Source organism: Trachemys scripta, chromosome 4 (genome assembly GCF_013100865.1).
Source record: "Trachemys scripta elegans isolate TJP31775 chromosome 4, CAS_Tse_1.0, whole genome shotgun sequence".
NCBI lineage: Eukaryota > Metazoa > Chordata > Testudines > Emydidae > Trachemys > Trachemys scripta.
In genome coordinates, this window is record NC_048301.1 from 105,231,736 (window position 1) to 105,244,951 (window position 13,216).

At 40.0% G+C, this 13,216-nt stretch overlaps 1 protein-coding gene across 4 annotated transcripts in view; it reads right to left on the minus strand.

Moving 5' to 3' along the window:
* KCNQ1 (potassium voltage-gated channel subfamily Q member 1) overlaps positions 1–13,216 on the minus strand; it is a 553,569-nt gene that overhangs the window by 126,053 nt on the left and 414,300 nt on the right. Inside the window, exon 18 of one of the 4 annotated variants that reach the window (XM_034770266.1) lies at positions 1,733–1,891. The exons of 2 other annotated variants lie outside the window; for them this stretch is intronic. In XM_034770266.1, coding sequence (XP_034626157.1) covers positions 1,766–1,891 — 126 coding nt within the window. In that variant the 3' untranslated portion in view covers positions 1,733–1,765. Of the gene's footprint in view, positions 1–1,732; positions 1,892–11,965; positions 11,988–13,216 lie in introns of those variants that run through there. One more of the 4 variants, XM_034770268.1, reaches the window with a different exon arrangement.

The window sequence follows — 13,216 nt, forward strand, 5'->3', positions numbered from 1 at the left end:
TAAGTCTGATCCCATGGCATTACCATAATATATTGATTACTACTAACTTTAGGTAGTCTTGGGCACTTGTCTACGTCTGCTCTTCTTCCTGCTTCTACAGAAATAAAGCTGGGAGTGCTTTTAACATAGATTTTCAGAAGCTTGTCTGTTTTTAGATCACACAATAGCCACGGCAAGATCTACTGTTGTGTGTGTGAGAGAGAGCACCTGTGTGTGTAGAAGTTGTGACACTCTCCTTCTCATAATATGCTCATAGCCTGATTTTCAATGGTGCTGAGCACCAAGCGGTATCGTGGACGTAAATAGGAATTGTAGGGACTCAGCAACTCTGAAAATCGGGTAAACAGTGAAAGGGAAGGGAAGGGAAAGGAAGGGGAGTGTCCCATCTCTCCTCCTGGTCCTTTGGCAGCACTACAGGCTGACAAAGAGTGGAGGAAGTTGAGACAGGTGGAGCAAGGCACCTCAGCAGAACAATATGACTGCGTTTAAATGGTTTTCTGCTCTCTCCACAAACGATGGTCTCCTGCTCCCAACTCAAACTGCAACACAGTAGCTGGAGCAGGTTAGCCTGAGACCTGAAAGCAAAACTGGTCAGTCTCTTTTCACTGTCCAACCGCCAAAGATAATTGCAAAAAGTAAATGAAGATTTTAAAACTCCTTTTGGTTTTAATTATCTACTATATAGGCTGTAATATAAGTAACCATGTTTGTTTTTAAACATGTACATTACTTTTAACTGGACAGTATCCCTTTAACCATTTCTTTTTTAAAGTTTGGTTATATTTTGCTTAACTTTTGGGTGGAGCTTCTTGATCCTGTGCCCAGTTACATACAGCACAAAATGTTAGACTAAATTATAGGTACGTAGTATGCCAAGAAAATCAACACAGTATACTTTGCCTAGGCCCCCTCAAAGCAAACATGTACATTGTGCCATTATTAAGGTTTAGAATAGCTGGCTCTCCAAGTCATAACACTACTGTACTCTGTGAGTACCCTTAGTAGCAAAGGCACCAGCTAGCTCATGGACTGTAAGTGCCATTATGTTCTCTTTATAACATGTACAACTCACATGCTCATTTTGGTACAAAGTAATGAAAGAGGTAGGGAAAGGAAAGAAGCACAGAAGGGAAGGTGGAAACAAACTGGATATCTCAAAATGACCCTCATTATTATTCAACACAGAATGCTCACAGAGTCCTGATGTTAAGTGGCAAAGTGGGTGGAAGAGGAAACCCCTTGTCAGTAGCAGAGACAGCATCTTGAGCACTGGCAGAAGCTGCTTATCAGCACTAGTATCTGAGCTCCTGTATTTATCTCTGCTATTCTATTTGGTTCGCCTTTTCTGGACAGTTAGAACGCCTTTATCACACGGAGCGGAACATCTAACACTGTTCTGTTACCAAGACATTGACTACCATAAGGACAAGATACTTCAGGGCAGGAAAAGACCACTTTGCCCAACCAAGTAGTCTTCTTTGAGTTTATCTCCACACCACCTTCATTTATGTCAGTTTTCTTCAATCATTTCAAGGAAATATTTAGCTGTCTCAAACTGCTATGTTCTAAATCCTTCCAGTAGATTTCTATTTCATAAACAGTGTCCCGTGTCTTCAGAGTAAAATATTCACATTGTTCCTGTAATTTTATAATTATTATACTGTGTTCCCTGGGTTTTAAATCTTTCACAAGTGTGAACAGTATAAATCTTGTACTATAGAACTTGACTTACTTTTCTTACACATTTTTGAAGAGATAATATGAATTACTCTGATGTCTGAATGTTGTCAGGAGAGTAAGGTTGACCTCTAAGACTTTTCCACCCAAAACAATTTGAAATTAAAATGATCCTGGCTGCCAAAAGATCCACTCCTTCCATGGCAATAATTTCCTACAGAAGAAACAGTGATCAAAACATTACATAGTACTTTTTGCAAGTATTACCATATGTGCAATATGGTACTTCTTTGGATATACATTTTGTCTCATTTACCTCTATCAATACATTTTGGTAACCTTGTTTCCTTCTTTAAAAAATATTGCAGTCATGCTAGAAGTTGATGACACAATGGAATTTTCTATAACGACTCTTGAATCCCTTTCCCTTGTTGATAATTTTCTTGTTCTTTAGAACCATTTGGAGATTGTGAATTAATTGTATGTCCTACCAGGTTTTCATCTGGTATGGCAATCTGGAAAATACCCATGTTTCAAGTGCTAGTGTGTCTGTTTTGATTTGTTGCTGCTGGTCATAGATTGTTTTATTTTATGTTTAATAGTCTAGGCACTCACAGAATCCAGATCTTTCTGGGCTGGAGGCACAACTTTTTATTATTTGCTGTACAGAATGTCCAAATTGTGGCACCACCAGGAAACTTGCTAGGCACTGTCCAAAGACATAATAAGAGACAGTCCCTGCTTATAGGGAAGAGTGTGAAGAGTTTACAATCTAAATGGATCAGAGAAAGGGTGGAAGTGGAAACAGAAGCACAGAGAGGTGAAGCAACTTGCTTAAGGTCACATAGGTAGGGCCCTACCAAATTCATGGCCATGAAAAATGCGTCACGGACTGTGAAATCTGGTCTCCCCCCATGAAAGCTGGTCTTTTGGTGTGTTTTTATCCTATACTATACTGATTTCATGGGGGGAGACCAATGTTTATCAAATTGGGGGTCTTGACCCAAAAGGGAGTTGTGGGGTGGGGGAGGTGTCACAAGGTCATTTTAGAGTGGTTGCAGTATTGCCACTCTTACTTCTGCGCTGTCTTCAGAGCTGGGCAGCCAGAGAGCGGCGGTTGCTGGCCAGGCACCCAGCTCTGAAGGCAGCACCCCACCAGCAGCAGCGCTTAAGTAAGGGTAGCAGCAGTACCACAACCCCCCCATAATAACTTTGTGACCCCCCAACTCCTTTTTGAGTCAGGACCCCTACACTTAAAACACCCTGAAATTTCATATTTAAATAGCTGAAACCATGAAATTTATGATTTTTAAAATCCTATGACCGTGAAATTAACCAAAATGGACCATGAATTTGGTAGGGCCCTACACGTAGACGGTCAGTGGCAGAGCCAGGAAAAGAACCCAGGCTCTGTTAGAGTATATTCTCTGATTCCATATCCTTATAAATGGGTTGAAACTTTCCACTGTGGGGGACAGATTCTCTGTTACACAGTTGCAGTGGCAGAAAGGAGCCATATAACTAGAAAATCTGGCCATCAGGAGATAGAGGGATATCCTGGGGGGTGAAGAGCTGCCAAAATGGTTCTATGCAGTACCTCTCTCAGGCTCTGGCACAGAAGGCAAGGCCATGGGAAGGGAGCATGGCCAGAGAGGTTCTGTGTTCTGGCTCTTCATGACTTCTGGCATAGCCCCTGAGGGCCATAGGCAAATGAGTATGTTAAAGCAGCTGTGGGGGAGTATACCATGACACATGGAAGTACCTACAGTCCAAGGTAGAGAATTCAATAGATTATAAGGGGGAGAAGGTGAGTATTAGAGAGTCTCAAAGCTGCTTAGGGGATTTGAGCCCCAATCAGTGTGAGGACTCCCATTGACTTCAATGGGACTCTTCCCAGCACAAAGTTAAGCACGTCTTTTGCAGGATCAGAGCCTTGGACAGCTAACTCCGATTAATTTTAATTAACTCCATTAATTAAGGTGTATCAGTCCCTTACTTGAAGAAGAGCTCTGTGTACTTCGAAAGCTTCTCTCTCTCACCAACAGAAAACAGTCCAGTAAATGATATTACATCACCCACCTTCTCTCTCTAAATCCCTTAGGCAGCTTTGAAAATCTCAACCCTAATGTTTATAGAGTGCTTGGAAAATAGAGAGCTAAATATTATTATTATTCTCCTCCTCCTCCCTCCCCTTTTCCCATTCAGTGCTGAAGAAATTACCCTCAATCAGGTGTCTCAACGGCTTAGCAGAGGAGTGCAGGGACAGACAATCCAGTCTTTGATGCATGATAGGTGGTGCTGGTAGCACCTATTATTATTATGGTTGCCTGACACTTCCCATTAAGTTGTTTAAAATTACTTATAATTTTGCCAAATGTTAATCGTCCAAACTGAAAATCTGTATGCCAGTTATCTGCCTCAGGCCATTTTTTCCCCAGGAAAATTTCAGATCAAACAGTCCAGCTCTTCTTGAGAATGAAGCTAGGGAAAAAATACATTATTTTGTCACGTTAAAGAATTCTTGGTAACTTTTTCTTTGACAAGATCTTATGCACCCATGGTTTGGAGACTTGAAATTTGGCAGGGGAACAACTTTTGTGTCAGGGATATGCCTTGTGAGGTCTCTGAAAATCCACTCAAATTCGGCCAAGTTATAAGTTTTTTGGGGGAAAAAATCACAGTGTGCACATGCTCAGTACAGAATTGCTAAACCTTTGCAGTTAAAAACCTTTGAGGATTCCATCTGTAGTGGGCATGCTCCAGCCTAGAGATGAGCAGGACTTTCCCTGCAATTGCAGCTCTGAGCTGCTGGGGGCTGGGCCAGGGCCAGGGCCAGCATCTGAACTGAGAACAAACAGCCTGTGCTCTCACATAGAGGAAGAAACTACCTGAGTAGAATGAATGGGGACAAGAGCTGGAGTGGGGGAGGAGGAGATGAGTAAATTGAGACAAGGAGAGCAGGAGGAAGAAACTCAAACTGGAGGTTAATGAGGGGAGGGAAGAGGGAAACTGGGACTGGAAATTGGAGATGGGAATGGGACTGGTTGGGCAAGGACACTGGGAGCTTTGTGTGTGAGTGGACTGGGAACCAGTGGGAGGGAGAGGGGAGACTGAGATTGGATGATCGCTGGGGGAGGAGTCTGGGACTCAGAACTAGTGGGGTGGTGGAAAGACAGTGTGTGTGGGGGGGGGGAAGACTGATCTGACAAGGAGCTCAGATGCAGTAGAAGAGCTGGGATTGGCTGGGCAAAGAAAATGGGAAAAGGAGCCATGGAGCGGGGAGATTAGGGCAAGGAACCGGGGACAGGATGGAGAGGAGAGATTGAGATCAGAGGAGGAGACTGGAGAGGGAGACTGGGAATAGGAGCCAGTGCACAGAATGGGCAGTGAGAGTTTTTTTTAAAGTGCAGTTATTCAATATTTTGTTTTCTCCTCAATATGTGGCCACATGCCACTGCTTCATTAACTATACACCTTCCAGCTTCTGTAACAAATGAACACCTGTTCTACAGAGAGCAGTCTATTTCCCTGTACAACCCCGATTCACTCCCAAAGCAGGTCCATTCTGTGCACTAGAAGAGGCATGGATCCTGTGGGGAAAAAATTGTTTGTGCTCATGTAATTAAAGACTATCATCATGCCCACGCACAAGTTTACCGAATTAAGGTTTCCTGGGTAACCTTAATTCTGGCATTTCCTAACTTCTGAGTGTTTAACTTTGCAACCTCAATAATATTTGTTTAACATAGTTTGTGTAATAATATATATCTAGGCGGTCAGTAGACTAGATACACAGAATTTGCTCGAAACCTAATTTATTTACAGTTATCATGGCACTATGCAGTAACATTGGTGTTGTCAAGAGTTTCTCCCCTCACCCCCATTTACCCACAGAGGCGGGGTGGGGGACAAGCCAATCCTTTAGTCATCAAAATCAGTGAAGCATGTGTTAACAACAGCTATGCATGTGTAGTAAATGGGTGGGTTTTTATTACTGCAGCAGTCTCATGACTAACTGACAGATGGCCTGCGTTCCTCATTGATAATACATGTGAAAGGGATCAAGAAAAAAAGAAGTTATTTGTTTTGGGTTTAACACAAAATAATATACACCAGGCTGAGCCACATACAATTTTCCTGGATTTATCCCAACTTCTTTTCTTTATAAAAAAAGCTACGATACAGATCTCTATTTCAAAGCCTGATTTGTTGCTCCTTGCTTTAGTTGTACCTCCAAATCTAAACCTAAATTGTACGGCCAGCAATTGCACACAAGAATTCTGGTGACCAGCTGTAGAGGAGTCACTGGTTTTTTTTGTTTTTTAATGTAGCTCCTTTAATTTAACTAGGGATTTCCCCCTTTATCTAGATAAAATGAAACTGATTTACTCTATCCTGCCTCTAGCACCTGATCACAAACCCCCAATATTCAAGAGTTCCACCCTTCAGTCAGATTCAGGATGATTGAGAGATCAGGGTTTGTAAGGCAATATCTTGGATCAGTCCAACACCACTCTGGCCAGCCAGGCGGAGTATCTCTGCCTCTTCCCATTTTTCTATGCTTCCCATATTTAGTTTACTGTTTTAGCAGGGCTGGGTACCATATGATCTTAGAACCTGGCAAAAAAATGCAGTCTGAGGTGAACGTGAAAGAGGAGAATCACTGGCAAAGGGCCAGCCTCATTGTGAAGTCTCTGCTCCGAACAAAGGGACTGATTATTGTGGACCATCCATCCCCAAGGTGTTTTCCTGTAAATTTCCTCTGGTTAGAACTTTGCAGAAACTATAATGGAGGAAAAGAAACACCTCTTCACACACAAAGCCTGGGATTACAAAAATCCCTGTCTCCACAATTGATTGACAGAAAATTTCAAACATGGTAAAGCGAGAAGCTCTACCTCACTGCAAGCTGACTTCTCTATTGCTATTTACTTGTCCAGTATTTGGGGGGTTTGTCACCCATGACCATTGCTGCCCATTTGCGTCTGGGGCCTTTTTTACACTAGGATTTTACAGGCTCATAATTCCCAATAGGTGCAACTCCCCCTGTGGCAGCTGTTGGGCTTAGAATTTTTAGATTGGTACTAGCAGTACAACTGCACCCATTGGGAATTACAGTTCCAAATATCCAAGTGAAGACAAGACCTGCAAAGGCTGAACTCTACGGTGACTGGAGAGAAAATGTCACTAAAGAACTGTATATGCAAGAAGGTGCAGTGAAGAGTGGGAGTGGCGGGGGGTGGGAAGGAGCTGGAATGAATGGCAGCTCCATAATGAAAGGATAAATGAAAACCAAAGAAACTTTTCAAGAATAGTCTTTGTTCCCATCCATGCAAGGCTAAAAGCCAGCCCCAACTTCAGATGTTCGGGGAAAGGGGCTATACACACATTCATGTGCATGCACACACAAATATCATTTCTATTATTGCTTAATAACTTTTTTATTGTAGGTCAGCCTTTTAGAGTATTTATCTTGCTTGGGGCATTTTCACTTTGGAAACACAATGTATTTATTCACTCCTTTTGCAGTACTGGACAAGGGGCAATATTTATTAGGTGTAGCTTTTGACAAAGCCTTCAGTATTGTTAATCACACCAGCTTCCTTGATATAGTAAAGCTATTAGGATTTTATTGGGTTATGATGCAGATGTTACTAAGTAAATTACCGCCTATCTGTTTAATGGAAATCAAGTGTTGCATTAAGTGGAGTCATTTGTTGAAAGAGAGAGAGGGACAAACCAAAGCAAACCCAAGAGTAACAGATGGTCCAAGACTTTTTTTAATAGTAACTTCCTTACTGTCTGCTTAAATATATAAATAGCATTTTTCAAACGCATATATAACACCTCTCCTAGCCACCCCCTCTACATGAGAGTGGGGAAACTATGTTTGGAGGCCAGTTCCCAGACAGCTTAAAAGCTTCTGTATAACATAGTTTCAGTATGTTTATATTGGCTGGATTGGACTGTTATGGGTTTTTATAAACTCTTCTCGGGTATTGAATGTTTTTAAAAATTAATGGAACACTGTTATGCCCCAGTCCACACTGATCAATACCATCATGTGAGGCTGAAGTGGCTTTAAGAGAAAGAATAGGACTAAGTGAGAGGAAGGATGGTTTGTAGTTAAGGCACTGGATTGGGATTCAGGTGATTCAAGGTAAATTCCTGGCTCTGCCAGACTTCCTGTGTGACCTTGGGCAAGTCACTTGATCTCTCTGGACCTTAGTTTTCTCTCTGTAAAATTTCAGTCTTATATATTTAGACTGTAAGACTCTCTCCTGCTATGTATTTGTACAGCACTGAGCACAGTGGGCCCTGACTTTGGGTGAGACCTTTAGCCACTATTGTATCACAAATAATAAACAACAACAAAGCGCTTCTCCTCACATAGTTCCACCAAGCCCAGTAATAAAATCAGTTTACGTAATAGACAGAAACTAATATCATGGTTTGTAAAATAAAGGCGTTTGCAAAGCAATTCTGACTACGGTCTGTGTCATATTTTTATAAATGAATACAGGTCTTTGATTTGCACATACAACGATAAACTGTGGCTGTGGCACAAGCTCTGTGAATGGGGCAGTGTGTTGTTATGCTGACTCAGGAGCAATGATGGAAGCAGTTTATGACTCTCTTGCCCTCCCCTTCCCTAGGTGGAATACACCCTGCAAAAGCCCTATTACTGGCATTAAGGCTAAACCCATTCCCCACCTCTGCCTGAATGGGGGAGCATCACTGTGTTTTTCTAATCACAATGTAGTTAGCCGACACAGGAGAGTAAAGTGGGGAAGAGAGGAGATAGATTTTCCTTTTGCCTATACTTTTCATGCAGCCGGAAAGACTCAGAACTAAAATGTTTCCTCTTGACTTTAATGCACGTTCCTCCCTGATACCAATTTCAAATTAATATAAGGATCAATGATTTTAATTCTAATGAGGTTGTTCTGTCAACAAACAAGGACACTGGGCCAAACTCAGTCCAGATGCATCTGATTTCACTACAGTTGCACCTTCTTACACCAGAGTCAAATTTAGCCCATTGTATTAAAATATTTATTGATTTTTTTATCTACAACAATTTAGTGCCATAAAAAAATTAAATAAAGCTGGAAGAGGGGCTTATGGTCTCTTTTTTCTAGCTTTGAGGGAAAAAGCCTTTCTTGTAATTTTTTTTTATAATACTTTTTTTCTCTTTTCTTTTCTGTAGGGTATCTACTCCAGACAACTGCACCACATGCTCTGTATGCAAAGTCACTGTGCATTTCCACTCCACATCAGATGTAAACGGCCTACACACAAGAATGGTGTGGGCTGAGTTTCAAGGCTTGCTTTCATCATAAGTTTATCTTTGAAATGCTAGACAAAACAGGATTTGTGTGGTTTAACGGAAGATCAGTCATCTCGATTTGCAGACCTTATATCCACTCACATCCCTACTCAAATATAAACACAAAAACAGATTCCCAGAAGAGTAGCTAATTTGAAGACTGTTTATTGGATTATTTGTTTGATCAGCTGATAAATTCCTGATGGTTCCTCCTTCAAACCTTGCTGTTCATGAGTTACCCAACAGGATTTTTTGAAAGAAATAAACACACACAGAGCTTGTTATATAATTTTTTTTCTTGAATTTCTACTTACTTTACTTTGAATCACAAGTGACAGAACTTTAAGCCTGTATGTAACAACTCATTCATTATTGCTAGTCCAAAACATTCAAAAGTTATGAGTCAGGCCCCCAAAAATCACAGAGTTGGCTTAAAACCAGGATTTTTAAAAATACATTTTGTATTTTTTATTTACCTTCTGGTTTTTGAGGCTTCAGGATAGATTTGAATTATGTTTTCCATCTTTTCTCTGCAACCATGAGGGCTAGAAACTTGGGGTGAAAACCTGGCACCTCACTAAAATGACAAAACTCCCATTAACTTCAATAAGTTTAGGATTTCACCTTTGCTTTTTTTATTTTAAAACATGAAAACTGAGGCTCTCACATAATCCCATGACTCTAAGAGCCAAGGCTTTAAGAAAAAACACCAAATATTGTGAGACTTGGCAACACTGCTCATTTCTTTTGTGACCATCACAGTAGTATGTAGGCACACAACTTTTAATGAAGTATTAGTGAAAATAACATTTATTTAATAAAAATAAAAGTCAATTATTCATCTTATTTATTTGTATTGCAGTAAGACCTACAAGCCTGACTCAGTTATTGGAGGCTCATTGTGCAAGGCATGGAAAACAACTTATTACCTCAAAACTAAACATACACAGTTTTTTTTTAACCTTTCCTCATAAATTCAGATTTTCTAAGCTTTTTATCATGTTTGTTGCTCTCTTCTGTACTCTCAAATTTATCCACATCTTTCTTAAAGTCAGAATTGGACACAGTACTCTAGCTGGGACCTCACCAATGCTGAGCAGAGTGGGGCAATTACCTCCCAGGTCTTACATTATACATTCCTGTTAATACATGCCAGAACAATATTAGCTTTTTTTGCATCACATTGTTGACTCATATTCAATTTATGTTCCACTCTAACCCCCAGATCCTTTTCAGCAATACTACCTATTACCTAGCCAGTTATGTCCCATTTTGTAGTTGTGCGTTTGATTTTTCCTGCTAAAGTGTAATACTTTGCACTTGTCTTTGTCGTCTTTGCACTTGTACTTTGCACTTGTTGTCTTTGTTGATTTCAAACCAATTCTCCAATTTATCGAGGTAATTTTGAATTCTACTCCTGTCCTCCAAAGTGCTTGCAACTCCTCTGAATTTGGTGTCATCTGCAAATTTTATGTGAAAGGGAGATGTGATTTTAGTCCTGTTTATAGAAAACAGGTAACTCACATCACATAATACAGCACCAAAACTGCTACCCTATTCTTGTCCCCAGTCTCTGGACAGAGGCCAAAGATTGAAGGGGTAGTGATTAATCTCTTATACAGCTATTTTTTTTTTAAAACTCCTCATTCGTCCTGTGTGTGATTGCAAAAAAATTGTATAGTGGATCAGTCAATACTTGCTAGTAGCTGTATCGGTATTATTGATTTGATAGGACTTTCTAAATTGAGGTTCCAAACAGATCATTTTTAGTTATATTTCTGGGCAGCTACAAGACAGATTGTCAGATCTATATCTGAATACTGCAGGATGCCAATATTTAATAGGTGCCTGAACTGGCTAGTACAAACATAGATGCAACTTGCAAAATGTTGAACACTTCCTTCTGTGCCTCTCTTTGCTGACCAGGAAAATAGAAGCCATGGCATTTTTTTAAAAAATATGAATTATTACAGTATTAACATCAACTTTTCAGCATTAATATTCAATTAAAAATAACTTCAACATTTGCTCTATTGCTGCTGCATACCAGTGTGAAAGACAGCCATAGTCTGCCTAGCAGGTTCAAAGACTTGCCTTTTAAGTGTGTGCTGCTTTTTATGGTACAGCAGGAAGTAGAGTAAACATTCCCAAAAGGAGTACAGGGTGCTGTGTTGCTGCACATTTAAAAGGCACTATGAATGGCTATGTGTTAAGGATGGCAGACATTTCAAGGAAAACGGAAAGGTGAGCAACATGTGAAGGATTCTTTTCAGGTGTACAGTTGTCAACATTAAAACCAGCATTTGCCAATAGCTTGAGGAGTATCTGAGATAACAGAGTTTTCTCCTGTATTTAAAATGGGAAATTACTGTATTAGGTGCATGGAATAGTACCTTTTGGGAAATGTGGTCTTTTTTAATGATGATCATTGTCAGAACATATTGGCTTAGAAAAATGACTCTCTCTCAGACAAGCACCCAATATGAAAAAAATTACTGCATATCACTTCCTCACATGCTAGCCCTACAAGCCTTATTATTTCCTATATGCCAGTGCCCTGCAGACTCTGAAGGCATGAATCATACCCACACAGGAGCATATGGGAATCAATATCAAATGCTGCCAACTTTTGTTTGTGAACTGGCATTACAAAGAATGGAGATGAAGGTATTAATGGAAATAATCTTGTGCAGATGAATAGAGGAACATCTATGGTTTCTTGGTATAAATGTATCCGATAAAAACAAAGAAGAAAGAGACTCTTCTATACACATGGCATTAGTGGTATTAACTTACCTAGTAACACTAAAAATAAAATAAAATAAACAGTACAAGTTCTGCTCAGGTTGATTTCATCATATACACTAAAGGAAACAGTTTTCCTCTACTGGACTTTTTTTTTTTCTTTTGCTATTTACACACCTTGACTGTGGCCACTTTCAATGTCCAACATCAGTGTGCACAGCCAGAGGCTCTAATACTGAGAGAAAGACACAGAGGCTCAGTGAAGTACTTTCATGGATAATTTATCACAACCCACATACATTACTGAGCAAGCTGGGATCACACAATACAGTGGAAAAATTGAATTTCAATATTATCTAACTATAAAAGGGTTCAGCGATTCAGCTGTCCCTGATCAGGGAAGATTCAAATTTTGGATCATCATGACTGTATTATGTGGTGATTAAAGGCCTGCTTCAAAGCCCATCAAGTCAAGGGAAAGACTCCGATTGACTTTAATGGACTTTGGCACAGGTCCTAAATCTTTTTGCACTGGATATATACTTGGATTTTGTATTACCAGTGGCACGATTTATCATTTACCTTGTGATACTATAAAACATCAACTTTAATAAATGCCCACTGGATGGTCTGCTTAGGGGAATTTGGTGCAAGAGCAGTTGGAATTGAATAAAACTATATAGAAATTTGAGCATAAGCCTATTAATCGTGGTATCAAAACAGAAACTATTCAGTAATAAGAGAGTTTGGAAAAGAAACTATGTTAAGGGCTGATTAGTGTGTTATGTATTGGGCGGGATGTGTGTAGGGGGGGGAAGATTTCATCTCTGGAAAATAGGAGGGGACAGATGGGGGATGTTGACTCCGCTGATTACAGTTCAGTGTCTAATTTCTGTCCATTGATGCCAGAGAGGAATGAAACACTCTAAACATAAAAAAAGGCAAACAAAAATATCCCCCACCTTTTGAATTAAGTATGATGAATGATCTGAACCTAAAGCAAGCTTTCGATGGGAAAACTAGAGTTTAGCAAAGAATGATAGTTCCAGGGATTTCCTCATCACCGGATTGTTTCACATGATGTTAAATGTTTGCAGTGACGAAGCATAGGAAACAAAAGTTGTTCATTTTGAATTTATTTTAAGAGTGGGGAATGATGGAATATGTTCTTGGAATTATATTATTTAACATTTAAAATTGTATAGATGCCCTGTGTTTGGAAGTAAGAAAATATTGTCAGCATTTGGGCCTGATCCTTTGACATGCTGCATATTCACAACCTCTGGTGCTCAGCACCTGACAGGATTGGCCGCTTGATGTGCAAGAGATGCTTCATGCAGAAAACATTTTTTTTAAGTGCTACTACTGTAAGTGCATAATAGCAGCATGGGGTAATGATTATGTTGATAATACTATACAGACTTCTATGGTGTGTTTTTTACAAGTGTCCAAAAGGATCTTCCA